This window comes from Mycteria americana, chromosome 1 (assembly GCF_035582795.1).
Source record: "Mycteria americana isolate JAX WOST 10 ecotype Jacksonville Zoo and Gardens chromosome 1, USCA_MyAme_1.0, whole genome shotgun sequence".
NCBI classification, from domain to species: Eukaryota; Metazoa; Chordata; class Aves; order Ciconiiformes; family Ciconiidae; genus Mycteria; species Mycteria americana.
This window is the reverse complement of record NC_134365.1, coordinates 13,645,641-13,666,688: the sequence shown is the minus strand read 5'-3', so window position 1 is coordinate 13,666,688 and position 21,048 is coordinate 13,645,641. Positions and strand designations below refer to the sequence as shown.

Sequence of the window (21,048 nt, the reverse complement as noted above, 5' to 3'; positions counted from 1 at the left end):
TGACCATCTTTATAATTAAATATTGGTTCAACAAGGCTGCACTAATTAGACACATAAACACATTTTTTATGTTGACTCTTGGTAGTCTCTTTCACCAATGTTTTCTCCTTCTTTTTGCGTACTCACTATTCTGCAAGGTATCAGCAACCCTTGATGAGTTTATGCCTCTTCTTTAGCACAACTGGGCAGATTAAAACCATCTATTTTTATTATGTTATTTTTCCTACACAGAACATACATTTTTTTATCATGGAATTTCTTAAGTGAATGCTTTTAGATTCAGTGTTTGGATGTGGTGGTGTTATAATTTCCACCAATACAGGACTCAAATGCACTAAGACCTATTCATACACTGGTCCCTACAAACAAGATTGAATAATATCAATAAACAAACTTAGCAAACACTATGAAGACAACTTGATTAAATTAGTAAAATAACACAGAGCACGTATTAGGTTTCATAGTTATGACTTTGCTTTTGTGATTAAAAGACATAACTGTTAATTATGCTGATATTATTATCAAAGAAATACCAAACTCTTTGTCAGAGATAAGTTGCTTAGATATGAGTGAAAGAGTAAGGAGAAAAATATATAACACACTAAAAGCTACTATCAACAAGAAGTAACACATTTATTCCACAAAGAAACTCCACAGACCTACTATATGTTTCAAGTAATTTCTTCAGCTCTTCCAGGACAAGTCTATATTATTAGAGGTGTTTGGCATAGGTTCTTTAAAACCTGATCAGAGATGAAAAAACCTGCTTTATCTTTGACCCCATCAGCAAACATATCTGTAAAGACTGAAAAAATTGTTACAATACATTTCACTTACCCTCATCCTTCCATTTCTTATTGCTGGTCCATCTTCTGCTAACCTCAACACATACAAATCCATTTTGTACTCCCTTCCTCCTCGAATACTAAACCCAAACCCTTTGGCTCCTTTCTCCAAATCAACGGTGAAATAGTCAAAGTCCTGTATAGACAAATACAAAATGAAAGACAATTAACCGTATAAATGGCATGGTATACATTCAAGAAAACTTTAAAATACAAATCTTCAAAAGTGCATCTATCCAACTGATATAAGCAAAGGGACCTTCAAAGTATTCTTCTGCACTGACAGACGTTGGCCATTGCTGAAAAGACACTTTAGCAAAATATAAATGCCTAAGTCTAAACCACCCTGAAAGGGCATCATCCAGCAGTTGCTTGGTACAAAAAGCTCTCTAGATGGTTTCCATGTTCACCCTCAATACTTTCATGGTACCCGAGTATAAGTCTTTATGTCTATGCAAGAAGTGCTGATTTGGCAAGTGAGGTAGCAGGCAGTTCCTGTATAAGAATCATCACAGCTAAAAATTAGCAGGAAAGACACCTCCTAAATTCCCAGCAGAACTTAACATGATCAGCAGGATGGAGTCACAAAGTACAGCAACTCTCATCACTTTGGTTAAATCATGTGCCTTGAGGAAGAGGTGGGAAGTAGGAGATCTGAGCTTCACCCTTTCTGTGTCCTGCAGAGACTGAGATTCATCTTTCCAGTTTTTCCTTGGTGGACCCTAACTACCAACCCCACAGAGGAGTCTGGGTGGAAACTTGCTCCGTTGCTCCTGATCCATTGGCAGCCAGGATTGCAAGAGCCATGGGAGCAGGAGGAAAATGAGAGCAAGTTTGAGTTGTGCAGACCAGTGATTAAACTGGAGATGGTGAGAAACAGGCAGTCTAAGCATCTATCTAGATGCTAAGAAGCATCTTATAGGGTATGCGCATGGGGATAGGGATTTGCTATTTAGATACTGAAATGCATAAAATTTTCAGAGGGTTTTTTGGATCCCATTAAGAATTTGGATGTTTTCACTGATATGGTTTATGTGTCTGGCTTTGAAAATAAGGATATACAAACCATCTATATATCATTCCAGCGTATAGTGTCCAGAAGTTTACATTCTCTTATTTAATATTTTTCTGACTTCTGTTTTTTTCTGCCTTTATGTAAGGAGAAAGGAAGATTTTTTTAAAAGTCTGAACTTTGGGCTAAAACCTCAAACCTTCACAGCTGTCAGTAAATATTTGTCATCAGCAGAGTCTTGTCCAACTCTTCATCTAAGGTTTATTTCTTTGAATTTGTAAGATCATGCTTGATGTCAAAGAAACTAGTTACACAAGCTAGTTTCTCCTCATCCAGACTATTACTAACAGAAATGTAATTTATCAGTCAGGATTCACATTTATTTGTTTATTTATTCAGATTAGATAAAATCTTAATTTTCAACAATGCTGTAGAAATGCAGTCTGACCTAAGTACATCAACTGCCTGATGACTGTATTATGTTCCTAGGAATAAAAAAATTCCTCTGCTGATGCAAAGGCAGCTTATTCTAGAACTTTTATTTTAACTCTCCAGTACCTTAAAAACAGCATTTATTTAACATTACAGTCACACAATTATAAATGTAGTATTATTTGACAGATCACATAGTTCTTCATTAATATCAATGATTTTGAAATAATTTCCTCCACAGAGAAACAGTAACTCAGAGTGAAAACAGTAAAGGTGCCTTTTTCTTCTATAATGTCACCTTTTTTACCAGTATACATGATCTCTCCCTGCAGACCTAATGCTTTCTGTTTAGGAGTGCTGTAAGTATTTCCATTTGTACCTGGGGCTGCCTGTACTCTGACAGAGGGTACTGCCTGGTGTCGGGCGAATGCTGCCTGTAATCTATCAAGGGTGGCTGCCTGTAGTCGAGGGGTGGTGGCTGCTGGTAATCCATCACCGGAGGATGCCTGTAGTCCAGCGGAGGCTGTCGGTAGTCCGTTGAGGACTGCCTGTAGTCTGTAAATGGAGGTTGCCGGATGTCAGGTTTCACATCCTGTCTGGCTTTTACTTCTGACCTATAACTGAGAAAGGCAAAATGACTTAGTTTCAGAAAGTGGCAAAACATTAAGAATATGCATTACATGCAATATTGAGGAGTGAAAGCAAACTGCCTGACTGCAAAATTGCATAAAACAAATTTTCATAGAGAAGCAAAACTTTTGAGGGTAAATAGTCAAGGCATCCAAAAACAGCGAGCGCTTTTGAAACGTGGACCTAAGCAATTTTTCCTCAGGTCATACTGTGCAATTTTCCAGCTCGTATCAGTGAGATCAGGATTAGGCTCAAAGAGACAGGAACAGAAAAAGCATCTTGATTCCCACTTATCTTGGCTACTTGGAAGATGAAACTGCACGTGAAAACACCCACAATACTCACTACAAAATAATGCACTGAGTTTATAGCGCTTTTTTCCCACATTAAGATTTCTATAGAGTAAATGAAACATCAGTGCAGACATTTATAGCCCCTTGGTTTCATTTACATACACTATTATTCTTGTGAGCTTCTCAAGGTTAAAAAAGGATGCATTCTTTGCACTAGCTGCTATCTTTTTAATGAAAGGTATTCTTTGATATAACATCTGTTAATATAGTGTGTATTATTATTATTATTATTATTATTATTATTACACACTCCCTATAATACTCTCTGGCTACAAGCCCATAGCAGGTCATACCAGTAGTTATGCACAGAAGTAACACAGGATGAAAGGAAGACAAATTTGGTTAATGAGGAATTAATAACAAGTAAAATGTTGCTTTAATTGGTAACTGCTTACAGGAAGATGAGTCCTAACCTTTCAAAGAAAATGTGACTTTCTGTAGTACAGCGACTAGTTAATTAATTTACTCAGATGGGAATGAGTGGCTCCCTTACGACATGGAAATCAGTGCATAATGGCACTTCAGACTCCAGGGGGAAGTAAGGAGGATTTCTCACTGCAAACCTCCGTACCTCAGCCATGTAACGTGCTGAATGCACACAAAGGAAGTCCCAAACCTTTTTAGCAAGGTAATTCTGTAAGAGTGGTTTGAGTTAGATTTAACAAAAAAATTTCACACAGTGGATGTCTTTACACTCTCCCCTAGGTGCTGAAGGAACTATTTGTTCCCTGTACAGGAAATATACCTTTCAAACTCTTCTTTAATAATGGTCTGGAAGTTTTCAGTCGACCAACTGACCATGTATGTACATGTACACGTGCAGATACATGGACACATATAGACTGTGAAAGGGATTTTGAAATGTACTTCTTGATTAAAAAAAATTACATTCTGAAAAAATGAGAGCATTGCTTTTAATCATGTTAATTTATGTATTAAAAGATAATCTAAATAATCTAAACATTTCAAAATGCTTCAGATATGTTTCAAAAATTCATTACTTTATTAGTACAGTTACAGTAACATTATGGCAAATCTTCCTACACACTGGTTTTAATTAGCTGAATGTCTAACCAGACACACAAATATCAGAACTATTTCCCTTTGACTTTTCTGAGAAGATGAAAATAGCCTGCTGCCACATGTTCTTTTAAAACCTGTGCATGGCATCTATAATAAGACCTGCATGTATATATGCAATCCTCTTACTTTCTTTACTCAGTATCGTGATCCTGTAAAAAGAAGGTAGACAACAAACAGGCTGACTGTGATACTGAGCCTTATTAATATTGGAAGTAAAAATAGTAGTTACTATTCCTAAGAGTTTTAAATATCTTATAGTATTTTGATTTTGATACAGAAACAATGTACATGGCTATATAAACAAGCTGTAATCTGACTTACAACATCTAGTGAAAAAAGATACTATATGAACTAGCAATAATGGACCTTTTTCTGGAATAAGAGTCATCCTTAGGCACATTTCCAATATACGACCACAGCTGTACCCCAGAAGATGATGCTTTTATTTACAGTTGGAGGCACTGTAATTTTTGCTGAATATGTAAATGGTGGCATGACCAATTATAGCTTACGCTTTTCAGTAAAACTATTACAGAATTTCTTTTGGAAACTTTAACTAATATAGTTTACTGCTCCCCGCTGAAAATTCCCAATTCAACAGACATTTAATACTGACTTACAACTGTGCAGAGAAACTTTTGTGAAAGCTTTGCATTGGATTTTGTCAGAAACATATGTCTTCTAGGAGGTGATCACTTTTGGAAGTAGTACTGAATGAAATATAAGGCAAAGAAATTTGCCAAGTGTGACTAATTGAGAGAAAATTATTTCGGGCAAGTATAAGTGCTACATCTGTTAAGCAAGGAGAATTAGAGGGCATAGTGTCTAAATCACAACTGAACTCAAGTATCTCCAGAAGCAAAAAGTTACAAACCTGTAACCAGCATCTACTATTTAGGGAAGAGGGTCTTGATAAGGTATATTGGTTACTGAAGATTAGCATGAAGACAGTCAGTGTAATCAGCCTCATTTAACATGCCAAAAATTAATCCAAAGTCTAAGTAGTGTTGAGTGGAGATCACAGAAAGTTGTATCATCCCACAGCCTGAGAGTGCTTTTTATATATACAGCTTTTAATACAGCTGGTCACAAATTTTCTATCCCCCTACCATTTAATTTCCATCACAGATAAATTTGTCAATGCATATGCATAAATTACACATGAGCAATTGGCTGGAAAATGATACAGCATAGATAAAACCTGTTATATCTTCCTGACTCCAGAACTCTAATAGACAAAAAAAAAAAAAGACGACATGTAAGATAATGAAAAAAAGGCCACCTCACGATTGGATACTGACATACTCGTATTTTGTAAGTTGTAGTGATATAAGGAAGTAGTATGTTAGCAATGAAATTATTAGCAAGAAAGACTTCAGTGTTTAGTTCCTTGGCAAACATACGATCCTGATGGACGTTTGAGGAAGGTTGGCTAGACCCTTGTTCATAGTAACGTGTTTCGTACCTGAACAAGACTTACAGATCATCCTGGCATGCACAATTCATGCTCTGTGAGCACAATCACGGGACCGTGGCTTGTCAGAGCCCCGCACGCAATAGCTCACAACTGCTAGAAACAGCATGAAGACCCAGCACAAGGGTGTCCCGTGGTCCTCACCGGAGGCAGAGGCTGGAGGAGCCACTCTTACCTGTTTTCGTGTCCCTGCAGCTGGAGGGGCTGCGGAGGCGGTGGCTGGGCGACGGGGCTGTGCTGGGCGACGGGGCTCTGCTGTGCCAGGGGACTCTGCTGGGCCATGGGGCTGTGCTGCTGGGCCATGGGGCTCTGCTTCTCTGAGCTGGGGGCCGAGGCTGGGCTGTTCAGCTCTGAGTAATGGGAAGCTGGAGATTAAAAACCTGTCACAGCGCGGCATTTAATAAAGGGCAAAGGTAGGCAATAATCATTTTTGGTCACACGTTACCTCTGAAAATTTATGCTTTGTCGCTTTTACTTTCTTGGGTTATAATTAGGTTTTAAGACATCTAAACCTAATGGGGCCCTTTTGATAGTCTGTGGGATCTGAAATCTTAGTCAATTCTATAATTCTGGTTGACACCTCCGTTATTTAAAACCCAGTTGAACAAGGCAAATGGCTTGTGTGTTTCATGTTTTCTTTTAAAGCCTAGAAGTACTGATATTTGAAAACTTTTCATTTTGAGAGAATGAACGATTTTATTGCTTTCACCACTGTTATGGGATGACAGACTGTCGTCACAAAAGCTAAAACACCGATGTGCTTGTGTTAGCTCCTGCTGCCTTTGAGCTCAACAAGAGTTTCCTGTCTTTTTTAAATCTTTGGGGACTGTGAACAGTAAAATCAATCATCTCAATAAATTCTGACTAACCAGCTATACCGATGTTTTATTTCACTCTATTGTGCCAAATGACCAGGGTTTCACATACGAACACTGCAGAAAACCAGAATCCGTCTTTCCAAACAACATAAAATTCAAAAAGACAGAGAGGCCGGGGTAGGAAATGTGGCCTTGTGGTCTTGTTACAAATAAGGGATGCCAGTCTTCCTTCAGGCTTCCTGCTGCACTTTGGGGAAGACACATTTGGCGCTGAGCTCATAACAAATACATTTCTCCTGACACACTGGCAGTTATGTTGCTCATCATTTACCTATTAAGAAGCGTAAATGAGAGAGACTGCACGCACAAGAGGACAGAGCTCTGCAGAAGTAAGTGCTCATGCATCATCAACAGCAAAAGTACACATTATATTTTTTTATTCCTGCTTGCAACAGAATGAGTGAGGCCAGTGTGGCATGTTGCAAAGTATCCAGAATGGACATGCATATGGCTGAGCATCCCTAACAGCAATAGCTATGCACCATCCAGATCTTGCCTAGTTTTATATTTGAATCTAGTTTGAATTTTGAATTATTTTATTTTTTGTTTTTTAACATGTGAGTTTGTCCCCTATGACTGCACATTTCTAATGGCTCTCTAATTTAATTAATGCTCATAATTATTTTAAAAATTTTGGCTACTTTATTAAAAATCTTTTCAATTTAAGCTTAATGGTCAAAAAAGCTTGTCTGTTTGCACTTAAAACACTCCTCATGCAGGCATAAGCAATACTTGTCTGTGTAATTACTGTGCTTAAGGCTTTAATTGCCCATTTTGCATCTCTGAGCCTCTTTTGTATTGCAAAGTTTCAGAGATGAAGATTGGGAATGTAGTCCCTCATTTCTCCATTACTCTCATAACTATGGATGAACTAGTCAAATCATGAGCTGCTTCTAAAACTGCTTTGCATTTATATGGTATTTTTCACCTGAAAGTACATTATAGAGGTATTAGATTTTTTCCTAATTTTATAAGCTGGGAAGCTAATATCAGAAGGCAAATGAGGTGTCCAGTGTAACACAGTCACACAGGGAAGCCATGCCTTGGGCACAAATAATTTCTCACCACTAGCACCCGAGAACACCTTGTAGCACTGCATCTCAGATGCACTTCTGCTTTCTTTCTAATTTAAGGTATCTATCTCTAACACTGAACTGTTAGCAACTTGCTAATATGAATTAATCTGGGTACCAGGGAGGCCTAAATAAGCTGCATGGACTGCATGCAGCATCACACTTGTTTGTAGATGCTTGCAAAACTGACCTCCAGTGATTATACAACAGCTCTTTGGTGTGGATTCTGAACCTGTGTATGTTTGTGTTTTTCCCTTCACTGAATTCATTTAACGAAGCAGGTGAGTTCCCCCAGTTGTAGTCCACAGCCAGTGTCAGACTATTTCCTTGTCCCATTGCTGGATGCAGCAGCAGAAGGTGAAGGTCATCTAACTGGAGCATGGATCATTAAGTAATTACGTTACTTGCTGTGTGACATTCCTAGCTCTAATGGTATTTGTTGCTGAGATATAAAGCCACAGTCTCATTAATACAATTCTTACACCAGTACAGCACATCGCTAAATTAAAAAAGGCCCTGAAATCAGCCCCAAAACCCATGAAACCAACATCAAAAGATCTTCACTGATTAGCTGTGGAGTAATGACCAGAATAATGAGTCTGTCCCGTTACCCTCACCTAACAAATGGGATAATTTAGGGTTCAGTTCTTTCCTGTCTTTATATGGATATACATGGAGGAAACTATCAAATCTGAACTCTTCCTTCACATCACTTTTTGTCACAGGTAGCTGGTAGCTGAACATGCCTGGAGACAGCCATTGCAGTCTCTTGTGAGTCACTTTGCCAAACTTTGGTTTGGTTTATAGCAGGATATAAGGGAATGAACTCAAAACCTGGCTCTCTTGTAGGGTGCTTTTCCATGTGGAAGACAATTCTTCCAAAAGATATTAACACTGACTCTCCGGTACTCAGATCTCTCTCAGGTTTCTCCAGGTTTGCTTTAAATACCCTTTCCATAACTAGAAACCTTTTCAAGAATTCAGATATTATTTGAGCTGGTTCTAAGGCTGTAATTTGGTGTGCTGTATGTTACAGCTGAGAAAGCGAAACAAAAGATCTTTCAAGCGGTGACATAATTCAAGCTAATTGGAGGCTACTTAAAATTTTCTTCAAGTTTTTAAGGGCCATTGACTTACCCTCCTGAGGAATGATGCGAAGAGTTACACTGAGACCTGCATCTTTAATTAGCTTCACAATATCTGCATGAGGCATGTTAATAATAGACTGGCCATTCACAGCTAAGATCCGGTCTCCAACTTTAAGTTTTGCACAGCGATCCGCAGGACTTCCATCAATTATCCGCCCTATTTTATGGGGTACAGCTAGACAAGGAACAATAGTCACAGTTAACATATGCTGCAACAAGTGGTGATGTTCACAAGCAAAGGAAAGTGAGTTCATTTGGAAGAAAGTTCTATATAAATTAAAAATCAGCTTGTGTATAAACATATAAGAATATAAATTCTTATACATTGTCAGGTACATTTACACAGTATAAATTTCACTAAAAATTCAGAATCCAGATATGCATATATATACGTGGGATATACATATGAAGTCCAAAATCAGTTTATGGTTCAGCTAGTTTGCAAACCTGGCACGTAACAAGACAATAAACAGATCAGGAGAACAATAAGGCATTAAAACAGTGAAGGGGATAAATTTGCACAATAAGTAGTAGTCATAAATTGCCTCCCACCTCCTCCTAGTTTACAGAATTTCTTTATTTGTATGTTGCCATAGAGGCATTACAAATACGATTTATTTTATATACAAATAGATGTTATTACTGAAAATGCTCAGGGTTCACTAAATTGTCCTCCTCCTCCATTCAGATATGTTAATTGATAAATAGAAATCATACTGAAGATTTATTGAGATGTGCAGCTTTCTAATTAGATACATGCCAGCATGAATTTACAGTTAATTATGAGTGCATAGACACATTTACTACATCAAATAGACGCCCCCCACACACACATTCTCAAAGCATTACAGATCAACTTTGCTTCTCCTTTCGCTCTTCTCTGTGGTTCTCCACCTTTTTGTGTACTCCATCCATTCTCCTGTTCTGTCTTTTCTGTCATTTTCCACTGAATTTTCTGAATATTACTCTTGATCTTTCTCCCAGTGTTTCTTCCCTATTCTCCTCCGGTTTTTAACTAAATGCATATACTATAGCTAACTCTTCTCTCAATCTAGGCTCCCCAAAGAGCATGCTATTTTTCTTTCTCTCTACTACTCATAAATAAGCTTATCACAATTAAATTTGACTACATATTCTATTAATATCCTAATGGTGTGTGAGTATCCCTCACCAATCCCACACTTCAGTCTTGGCAAACTTAGCACAAAGCTGCTCAGCCTCACTCTCCACCTGCAACTGGTGTTTAAAAACAGTTGTGTTTCTTTTTCTTAGAATAATATATCCTTAAAATTCTAATATCTAAAGAGAACGTGGAAAAGGTGAAAGAAAAGATTAATCAAACCTTTTTTTGGGAAATATCTAGGCTATCAATGCTTATATAAAACAAAGCTCTAATAGGAGATGTGTTCAGAATACTCCATCACTGCAGAACAAATTTCTCAGCCCTCTGATAAACACTCCCTGAAGGTGATGGTGACAAACACAGATTGCACATCTCATGCAAAGTCACAATACACATACCTCAAAGTGACTTTTGTTTCTAGTATAGACGCAAGTGTTGTTTACAGTGTTAAAAATTAATTTTCTGAGAACTAAAAATATAAGTGAGTAGTCTGAATGCAAGCCATAATCAAACTGCATGCTTCTTTACCACTATAGTTCAGGCAAGAATATAAATCAAAGTATGGCTTTAGTAATACGGACACAACTAGTGTACTTCAGAAATGTCTTGCAGCTTAGGAAATAAGCACCTAATTTATGTCACAATGTCTAAACGTTTCTATGTTTTAAAATATACTAAATATGAATAGCTACACTTTGTACAAAACATGCATTTATTTTGCCCTCTGTATAGATGTATAACTGCCACGCATGCATATCAGTAAGTAAACAAGTGAAAGAGTAATTTGACACTGAAATAGGTTACACTCACACAGAGCCTTTCACATCAAATTAATTCTTAAAACACCACCAAGAATCATTTAAGCTAAGATTAAAACGTGACTGTTTCTGGTATATGTAATACAAGATCTGTCTGAAATACCAAGCCTGTACTACACATCAGTGGAGATCTGAAAATGAGAATGCCTTATATGAAAGATCAAGAAATTTAGTAGGAAGCAAGAAGAGGCAGGATTATGGCTGAGATGCCATAGTTAAAATTCCCATGCTTGCCATTTCTAACCCTGAAGAAGATGTTTTTGCTAGCCTAAATAACTAAGTAGAGACATCATTTCAGTAGTGAGGGGGGTGGGTGGGGGTGGGTGGGAAATCCTATTAATTTGCCAGAACAATTTTTGTTGGACTTCTTGCACCTGACAAATGACTAAAGCAGATGTCTGCATGTTTGAGATGTCTGCTAAAATCAAAGCTGGAGGTGGGAGAGCCATGAGAGTCCGATTCTGCTCCAAATCCTGAGAAAAGGGAAGGGAGAGAGAAAGAAGAGGAACTTTGTATTCCTTTTTTCTTCCTCTTAAGCCTAATGGCCTTTACCTTCCCGATAACGGTACCTACTCTAAATGTTTTGGTATCACTGCACTCCCTTCGTCCTGTCGTGCTATGAAAGGCTCAACAGTAGGTGACCTTCAGAGCAAAGCTTGTGTCTGTCAAGGTACCTTTTCTACTGCACTGTGGTTTTTGAGGATTTAATGCTCCTCTTCGGAGGTTGTCCTGGTGCAATGTGTTGTCTTGCTGCAGAGTGGGGTGTGGAAAGCTTTTGCAGAAGGAACCTGAATCTCTATCAGAGTCTGCAAAGGAGACCACTGATATGCTATATCAGGGGTTTATGGCCAAATCCAGTGAATTGCTAATGAAATTCACAGCCATTCAGCAGAAGCTGGTTTCTGTGCATTTCTAGATCATATGAGGAGAAGTTTATCTCCTGGCTCCTTCTCTCCCAGTAATATCCTGAGGAGTTTCTGGTCTCTGCTTGCTCTCCCCAGTGGAGCTCTGCCTGAGTCTCCTCCTAAGCCACAATATCCTGGCTACCACGGTACCTGCTGCTGCCTCGGGAGGGGAGGATTTATTTAAGGATTTATTTACGAGCATGAGTGCTTCTAAGGGATGCAGGTTATCTGATATGCAGGTTCTTCATGAAAATATGAACATATTAGAATATGTTAGAAAACTTATAATTTTTAAGAGCCTTTGGTGCTGAAATACTTACTGTGAAGGGATAAGGGGATACTCTCATAGGAGATTAATTAGATAAAAGCTAAGGAACAAAGGTAGAAATGAACTGTGAATTTTCATAATGGAGAATTTTTATAGTTCAGAATGGTCACATCTAAAACAGGCGTGGAAGAGCTGTAAAACTGTCAATACGGAGTGGGCTGAGTGAAGTGGCAGACAAGATCTCAAGGAAAGAAACGCAAGATGATGCATATGGGAAAAAAATAACCCTGCCTAAGCTTAAGCAGGGATGGACCCTAAGTTAATTATTACCACTTAGGAGATTTTGAAATAAGTGTGCCTACTTCTCTAAAAACATAAACTTAGTAAAACAGTAAATAGAATTTTAAGATTTAGAAAAAGAATAGCAAATGAAACAAACTATTGCTAGTGACTAGTGAATAGCTAGTGAAACAAACTATTGCTTGTGCACCTGAAGTCTGAGTATTGCTGATAGCTCCAGTATCCCTACTCAAAAATCATAGCACTGAGCTAGCAAAGATTCAGAGAAAGGCAGCGCGGCAGTCAGAAGCAGAGAACAGCCTCTGTTCAAAGCAGTCCATGAACTCGCTATCTGCAGCTTGGAGAAGGCAGGGCAACCTTCTGGAGGGCCAGAAGAATGAAAGGATTCACAAAGGGATTAGACAAATTCACAGGGGTGGATCTACTGCTGATTAAATCAGAAAGTTGTGGTTGTGGAAGCTGAGGAGATGCCTGGGGAAGGTTTCTGTCTGTTGTAGGGGCTGTCCTCTCTGCCACTGGTCACAGCCAGGGACAGCGCGGAGCTCCACAGCTCTTCGATCTCTCCCAGCATCACAGATCTCTTCTCAGGAAAAAACCTCCCATGTTTGGCATTTAATTATGGCTTTGTTATAATCATATTTTTTCTTAAATTGCATCTTCAGTGTTTTATTCTTATCTAAGCAGAGCATTTAAAAATGGAACCTTTTAAAGGAAGTCCCAGATCACTTGACTGGTGATCAATGATTCCGCTCGCCCCTAAAAATTTTTACTAATCTATTCACACCTCTTTTAAGAATGCACCACAAGCTGTTCTCCAAACATATGTACATTTTGAACAGTGGCAGCACGTGCCTGGATTAGACTCTGCAGAGAATTTGATCCACTTATTTCAAAACACAGAGTTACCTGAGCAGCATTTAATATTAGCAGGCTATACAGAAATGCTTGGATTTGTGGGTTTTTTTTCAGGAATCCTGTTATTCACACTAAGAGTGAGCACAGAAAACAAGCTGCCCCTTTGCAGGACAATTCATTTCTTAGTTCTCTCAGACTACGCAATGGATGAGACTGCAAGGGAAAAATATTATGGTAAACAAGGATTTATACAGATTTTTTTAACTGTTGAAAATATGGAAAATTAGTGAGATACAGTTTATATGTATATGAAACATACAGTCCTTCGAAACAGATATATAGATTTTTTTTCTCTAATACTATCAAGTCATCCAAAATGTGATACTTAAGAGTGCTATATATGGATATCTACCTTAAGAAAAAAAATCCTTCCAAGGCAGAAGTCATAATCCTAGATCCAAAAAAACCTAGCTGTGAACAGCAATGCTGCAGAAGCATTTCCTAACAATGGATCTTATGATGGGACCTAATTTTTCTGCAGTGTGTTTTATGAAAAATTTGTGACTTCAGGGAGATTTGAATCCTGAGAGCACCAAAGCTTCTAAGATATTTGAAGCCATCAACCTCTCCCCCTAAATCTCCCTGAGAGATTTACAACATTTGTGTCAGGAACACAAACTGACCCAGCGCTTGCACCTAGCAGCTGATGCTTTCCCAGAAGGTAGTTAATTGTGCAATGATCAGCTCTAAGCTCATTATCAAAAGAGAACTTAAATTAAAAAATTAAGAGACAAAATGATTTAAAAGACATTTTTGCATTTAGAAAGTAGGTAGAGTCTGCTTTCAGTAACTTACTGAAAACTACAAATTCAAGTTTTCTCTATATTAATGTTTTTATTCGATAAAATCACCCACTTTTACTCTCCATGATCCAAATTAACATCCTCCCCACACCTTCTTGTCATAGAAAAGAAAGAGTAAATTCTGTGGCTTTACACCTGAGGGCCCATATGCTTGGGTCAGCTGCACACAAAGCCAGAGCAGTTGCTGCATACAGATACTGCTTCTAACACTGTGTATTTCTATCAGCCTCTTGGTTTTTGGAAATAAAAATGATTTCTCCTCACCTGGGAGACCCGTATGCTGGAAATAGCTGATCCTAAGAAGATGTTACCAACAAATAATGCTTTTCGGGCTTACATCATGAATTTCTTTTTACATCTGTTCAGTACTTTTAGTCATAACTGTTGAGACTGTATTTTGTAGGAAGCAACTTTCCTGTTTTTTCCCCTGTATAGTAGCAAAATGTCAAAAATAACCAGTTAAGGGGAAAAAAATCGAACCTCTACTTTATCTATTAAACCCTCTGGCAGATAAATTCTTGGAATTTTTTCTAATGTTACCTGATATAGATAGTAAACTAAGCAAATGAACTTTCCTGAGCCAGCTGTCCTTTTCAATGTTATACAGCTGATCACATAAATATTTATTATATCCTCAGTTCTCAAAAGGTGTAAGAGTTTTCATTCAACCAGCAGGCCCCAGCATATCAGATTTTAATTGGGAGAATATATTAAATGTAAACATCTGTAATTTTCATTGCTACTGAATAATCTAAAACTTGGGAAGCTGGAATATGATGGACTTTCTTTCAGGGCCAATATTCGAATCAAGATGAAATATTTTCCTGAAATTGATGGGCTATTTTATGTGACACTCATTTGGAAAATAGAAATCTGTGGCATGCTGCATAGTTGCAGACAATAATCCCTTTTGTTTATAAGGTTAATGAACCTATGAATTGAAACATCCCATTGTGTGCTGATATGGAGCATATTTACTTGCATAGCACAGGCATAAGAAGCTAGGTGGGAAGGAGTGCACATGCCTTAGAAATCTGAAGATCTAAGAAAAAATTAATGGAACTTAGGTACTTTAATTCAGGCTTCTCATGAAAGCAAAATGGGCCCTGTGGAATCATTAGAACAACCTTGATTCCCTTCCCAGGTTTGTGCTAAGAAAACTCGCAGAGTTTGTTCTTTGAAAACACAAGAGCAGCACCACTAGGTCCAAATGACCTATTCAGGAACACGCTGGAGGACAGAAGTCATCTAGTGAGGGGAGGGATGTGGTTAAGATCCTCCTTGCTTTATTCTCCAAAAAATATGAAATAGCCAATTGAGTATTTCATGCCTGCAAACTGCAGCAATGTATTTTCAGTGATATTAAAAACCTCTTTCACTTCTTAAGGTTTTTTCACTATTATTAATTACATATATAGATTTGAAAAACTACATCATGTAACAATTTATTTTAGGTCCAAATTAGACTATCAATCAGTTAAACAAGCTTAGAAAGTGTGTTTTTGTAGCTGAAGAGGCAGAAGAACAGCTCAAACCTGAACATCAAAGCCAAGTAGAAATGAGAAACCAGATTCTTTGCCCACAAGTCTCAAGTGTCTTCCACAGGGGACTCGCGCTGCAAGTGGGTTCACTGCTCTGTTCCAAAGATCTCCACGATGGGTAGACAGACATCCTAATTTCCAAAGCTCTGTTTTATTTACAATTTGCAGAATGGTCACAGAAAATTGTGTCCCCGGGCACTGGCTTACCCGGGAAGAAGCATGGGTGAAATTGCAGCACAAATAACTGTCTCAGACCACAGTTATCATTGATCAATAAGCTGGTTTTTATCTCTAAACTACAAGGAGTTCAAAGAAACTCTGGGGCTGAATGGGACTTATTTCAGAATGCTGTTTTCTGCAGTCAGCAGAGGCTTATCTTGGATTTATGGTTTTTAGTTAAGACTGCATGCTTTGAGAAATGAGAGAAACTTCTTTCATTAGACTCTGTTTTATCATGTTTTGAAAATCCAGCAGTCATTGCCATATGAAGTGTAGGGGCAAATTAAATCTACAACTCTGCTTTTGCTAAACAGGAGGAAGATCATAACAAGTATACACAGTCATCTGCCTTTAATTTTTTAAAAATTTTTTATTAATTATGCCTGTATTTTCAGTTTGTTTACACTTTATAACTGTGCTAATTGATAGTACCTGCTACAGTAAAATTCATGGAAATATTGCCAATTTTCCAATTTCACTGGAAGTTGCCAGTTAACAAGATCTGTTTACAACACATGGTTTCTTTCTACAGAAATTAGGGTGTTAAGAGATTTACAGGGGATCACAAGTTCTTCTCCTAGAGGAAGCTGCATCCCAAACACACGAAGTAAAAACAGCAGGAGGATATGAAGTAGGCAGGGACAAGTGTAATCCATAAAGCTCTGGGGCAAATTCATCCAGCAATCTCCTTTTGGCCATTTCCATCTGGCTACAAGTGCTTTTCCATGGGATTCAGACAGTGAACTTATCTTGATACCCTAAAAAGCTCCACAAGAGTGGAGTTTTAGCACAGAGGACTCACACTATTGAGTATTATCCTAAACGTAATGCAATGGGTAGATTAATTAATTCAGTTTCAGTATTTTAGCTGTAATGTGACATTCAGTACTGTCATGCAAGGCAATGCAACCCCAGGCACAGCTGTACCTCCATAGCCTCACGTGTTGCTGCAGGATGCTGGGGACTTGGAGGGGACAGCCCCAGGAGGAGCTCTTCCTCGCAGAACCACATGTGCTGCAAGTATTTTTATTGGGGGAAGCATGAAGGTATTCCTCAGGACAGGACTTCAGAAATAGGCTGTCGTTTGCTCAGTTTAGCCACTTAACTCTGCCACTGAACCAGGGCATCTAAAAGATGTTTGTAATTTGGGGGGCAAAGGCAGTTGCCTGGGAAGAGCTCCACAGAGCTGCAAGGTTAAATCAGTCCAGATCCACCCCAAACTAAAAGTGAAAAACTAGAGTTACTTTCCAAGCATTCAGCTGGGAAGGCAACACTGAGTCCTTTAAAGAAATACCACTGGAGATGACAAAATTTTGATAAACTATGTGTAGCCTGCATAGCAAAAGAAAGCACAGAGTAAGGTCAAATTTAGGTGGCCTGTCGGGAGAAGGGATGGGACCCAAAGCACCCTTTAATGTTGGGATGGGGTCTGGGGGAAAGCATGATAATATGTTTTAGGGGCAGTGGAAGTTAATCCTTTCATTAGGAACAGGTCAGGAGCCTGGCCAGGTGAATTTTCTCTTTTATAATCTCTTAGGACTCTAAGATCCTCTGAGATCTGCACTAGCCCAAATGACTTGCTCCTGGATGTACCACTCAAACACAGCTCTTTATTTATCCACTTTATCTTCTTTTACTGATATAATTTTGAAGCATGGCTGACCTTGTCTACACCCCTGCTTTGCCCTGTGAAATCTCTTCATTCAATCCTCGTCACTCGTTTTCCACTCCTGATCTGCTCCACATCAGAACTGTAGTTTGGTGCAAGATAATCCCCTGTGCTGGATTAGAGAACATCCCAAGCAATGCTTTGACAAAGGGCAGACAAAATTTCTACCATTATAGAACACAGGAAAAAAAATATGCCACAAGAATTGGATGTTTAAGCAAGTACCAGTAAGCCAAAATTACATCCAGATGTAAAGGCTGGCGCCAAAATACTTAATAGTAATTTATCAAAATGACAGCTACTACAGTGCTGCCTATCACAAAATGTGAAAAAATACTCTATTCTCTAATTATGGCTGTAGTCTGCCCTCACTCTGTGCCTCTACCAAGGGTAAAAAAAAATGCAGTTAGTATTTTGAAAATTTCTGCAAGGCAAAGGCAGGTCTGTAAATCAACATTAACAATGAACCCCTTGCAAACTATGTCAAGAGAAAAGGTGACCAAGACCTTAAGCCTCTTGGAACGAGAATGACACCCTCAATTCTGGGAGCCCCTGAGCCTTTTGTGGCTCTTTTCCAGGTCGGAGGGAGGGTGAAGCACTCCTAATAGGCTATGTGGGAGCAGCACAGCGCACACCTCATCAGAGAGGGTGGGAAAGGGGTATGAGACTCAGCTGGAGCCCTTGCTACTCTGACTTCATGGGATGGTCCCACAGCTTCACAGCCAGAGCTAGTTTTAACCCCCCTGGCAAACACCCAGAGGGTGAGGTTTTGTGTAACAGCTTGAGCTTTGGGCCAGCTGCAAAGCAGCAAACCTGTGAACCTGCAGCTCTGAGGCTAGTAGCAACTCTGTTTGAATGACTACCTCAATTTTAACAGTGCTTGAAGCACAAGCACCTAGTGACACAAGGTTCATGCTCCTGCACTGAGCAAGAGCTGTTGTAATTTGTTGGATTGTAAAACATGGTGTAGAAGTGTGATTTCAAGAAAGAGGAAAATACTTTAAGTGAACAATTAATTGCCTTCTTGAGTAAAAGCGATGATGATACTTACACTTCCAAGTCCTCAAGTCTTCCTTTTACAAGAAAGTAGAGAGGGGAATAGAGTTATCAAAATAAACATTCTTAAATCAAAAGAACCCTTCTTCACTTTGCCCTGAGGATGCTCCCAGTGAGACGACTTCTTAGGTTATGCTGTTCCTAGTAGTGTCTGGCACTACAAGATATTCCCTTTTCTGACCTATTTTGCCCATTTTGTTTCTTTCAGAGTTGCCTTGCGATTACTACATTAACACTTAACTGTGTATGTTTCGGGCATGTCTGCACAGCATCATTCTGTACCATGTTGATGGGGGAATGCATGAACTGGCAAGAGGCACACTGGCTCCGAAACCAGAAACACTGGAAATATAGTACAACCTTTCACCAAATGAACATACTACTGCTATGAGAAGTGAGTGACTACCAAGGTGCTTGACATGGTGCCATGCAGATCCATATTTCTATACTCATGTAAGCTGTATTTTGGACATTACACCTCCTACATCCAGTTGATACTTTCCTACTGTTAATATGCTTTCTACCCCTGATTGTGCATTTTAATCAAAGGATTTCAGGTGGTTTCAAGCTGGAAGGGACCTCAGGAGGTCTCAGTGGCTGCTGCTGAAGTTTTTCTGTTCTGTCTTCTACCAAAGGGCCCAAAACTTGGATGCTGTATTCTAAACGGAACCTAATGAGTGCTGAGTAAAGGGTGATAATAATTTCCCCTCAATCTACTGGCTATGCTCCTGTTAATATAGCCCAAATTACATCGCCCAAATAAATATTAAGTAAAGAAAATGAACCTCCCTTAAACTACAAATAACCAATGATTTTTAGCCTGTTTTCATTACTGATGACAGAGTATGTAATTTTCAGCTTATTTTTTCTACTACATTTTTGAAACAGAATTCACATAGAAAGGGTAATTTCTTCTCTGTTCTGTCACTGTCTACAGCAAATGTCATTTTTTGGTTCATTGCTGTTTCTTCTAAACTTAGGATTTGGGTGCTCTTTGGGATCACTGAAATTCAATGCAGTTATTTGAATAAATTTGCTTGTCACTTCCATAGCAGACTGTAATTTTCATTTACTATTGGAGGTGTTCAGCTGAGGTTCAGCAGTGGCTTCCTATGTAGTTGCTTGGGGAGCAAGAAAAGTACCTCAGGAACATGTTGGAGGGTAGGAGGCAAAGCAGGATCTCGAACCTGGGTCTGTTGTCCTCAGCAGAATACTCCAGTCACAGCACTTTTGGTTGCTTGGGCATTTTCTCTTTCTCTTCCTCTCCTTTTTTCCTCTCCGTCTCCCCCAACCACAAACCCTATCTGTGAAATAATTTTCTTGAAAAATTCATGACTGACTTAACTGATTAATATGTATGTACCTCAGTGTCCTCTATGGATTATTTTTTTTCCTGCCTGATCTTCTGCAAAGAACTTCCAACTGGCTATTATATTCAATAAAGTAAAAACTCAGAGTCCCAAGAGGCTAATTATCCATGGTTTTGTTACAGTATTAATTCTGGCAATCATGGAATTTTAAAATTCAGCTGAGGTAATACGAAAAGCAACTCTTTTAATAACTGCATGATCATGAAATACTGCAAAGAAGTTTCCTGAGACCATTTGCTATTATGATATATGGCTTTCCCAGTACTCTCTTAGTTGCTTTTTTGTTATGAATATAGAAGAGTGAAGTTTGGCCCTAAAAGTTGAAATTGTTATTTTATTTCCTCAGGAAGCAGTTTTGGGCAAAAGAACAGTTCCTTCAAAACATATTTTGAATGCAGGAAAAGGACTGCATTAGGCTGCAACTTGCAAAATGACAAATGTTCTCACTTGTCTTGGTTTTTCAGCGGTGGTTAGCATTCACAATTTCAGATGGATTTGGTGGGAGATGTGGATGTCTGTCAACATAAAGCCTTTTATGCTTCCTCCTTCCAAGGGGCTCAGCTCACAGTTAGTCAAATGCCATTTGAAACACCCAAGGGCACCCCTGTGCCCGCAGCCTCCACTACCAAAAGGTCTGAGTCTCCTGTAGGTCCTATGTCACAACTGCCTGACCTCTCCCTAGAGGTACCTAGGACATCTCAAATGGCACCAGATACCTATATTAAAGCAATAAAGTTGAGCCTCAGCAAACATTAGTTTTCTGGACAGAAAGCAAACTATAATCATTAAAGGCAGATCCTGTCACTATATTCACCATCTCCCTGTACTCAGTCATAACTTTTATACTATGTATAGTCCAGCTAATTAAAAAATCAACCTCCCTGGACCTCTGTCTAACCAGTTTTCCCATTTTCCAGTTGCTTCTGCAGTGCCCTAACTGGACAGCTGCTGTCATGGGGTTTGCTGTGATCTCAACTTTATTTCAAGTTCCTGAACTTCATCTTGATTAAAAAAAAAAAGTATAATTCAATTGCGTGTGGAGGAATAATTTATTCACATAACCCTTGTAGTTACTTGCAGAGTGTCTCTTTGGGATACAGGAACAGAGAAAATCTACTTTGTGGGTGAATCCT

General features: G+C 38.7%; 1 protein-coding gene across 15 annotated transcripts in view; it reads right to left on the bottom strand.

Moving 5' to 3' along the window:
* Positions 1 to 21,048, bottom strand: part of MAGI2 (membrane associated guanylate kinase, WW and PDZ domain containing 2) — a 776,755-nt gene that overhangs the window by 42,516 nt on the left and 713,191 nt on the right. For 9 of the 15 annotated variants that reach the window (XM_075491038.1, XM_075491102.1, XM_075491065.1 and 6 more), the window contains 4 exons: positions 8,918 to 9,103; positions 6,005 to 6,194; positions 2,669 to 2,909; positions 838 to 981 (listed from right to left, as the gene is read on the bottom strand). In XM_075491038.1, the coding sequence (XP_075347153.1) occupies positions 838 to 981; positions 2,669 to 2,909; positions 6,005 to 6,194; positions 8,918 to 9,103 (761 nt within the window). The remainder of the gene's footprint in view (positions 1 to 837; positions 982 to 2,668; positions 2,910 to 6,004; positions 6,195 to 8,917; positions 9,104 to 21,048) is intronic. The other 6 variants (XM_075491056.1, XM_075491111.1, XM_075491150.1 and 3 more) reach the window with 1 other exon arrangement.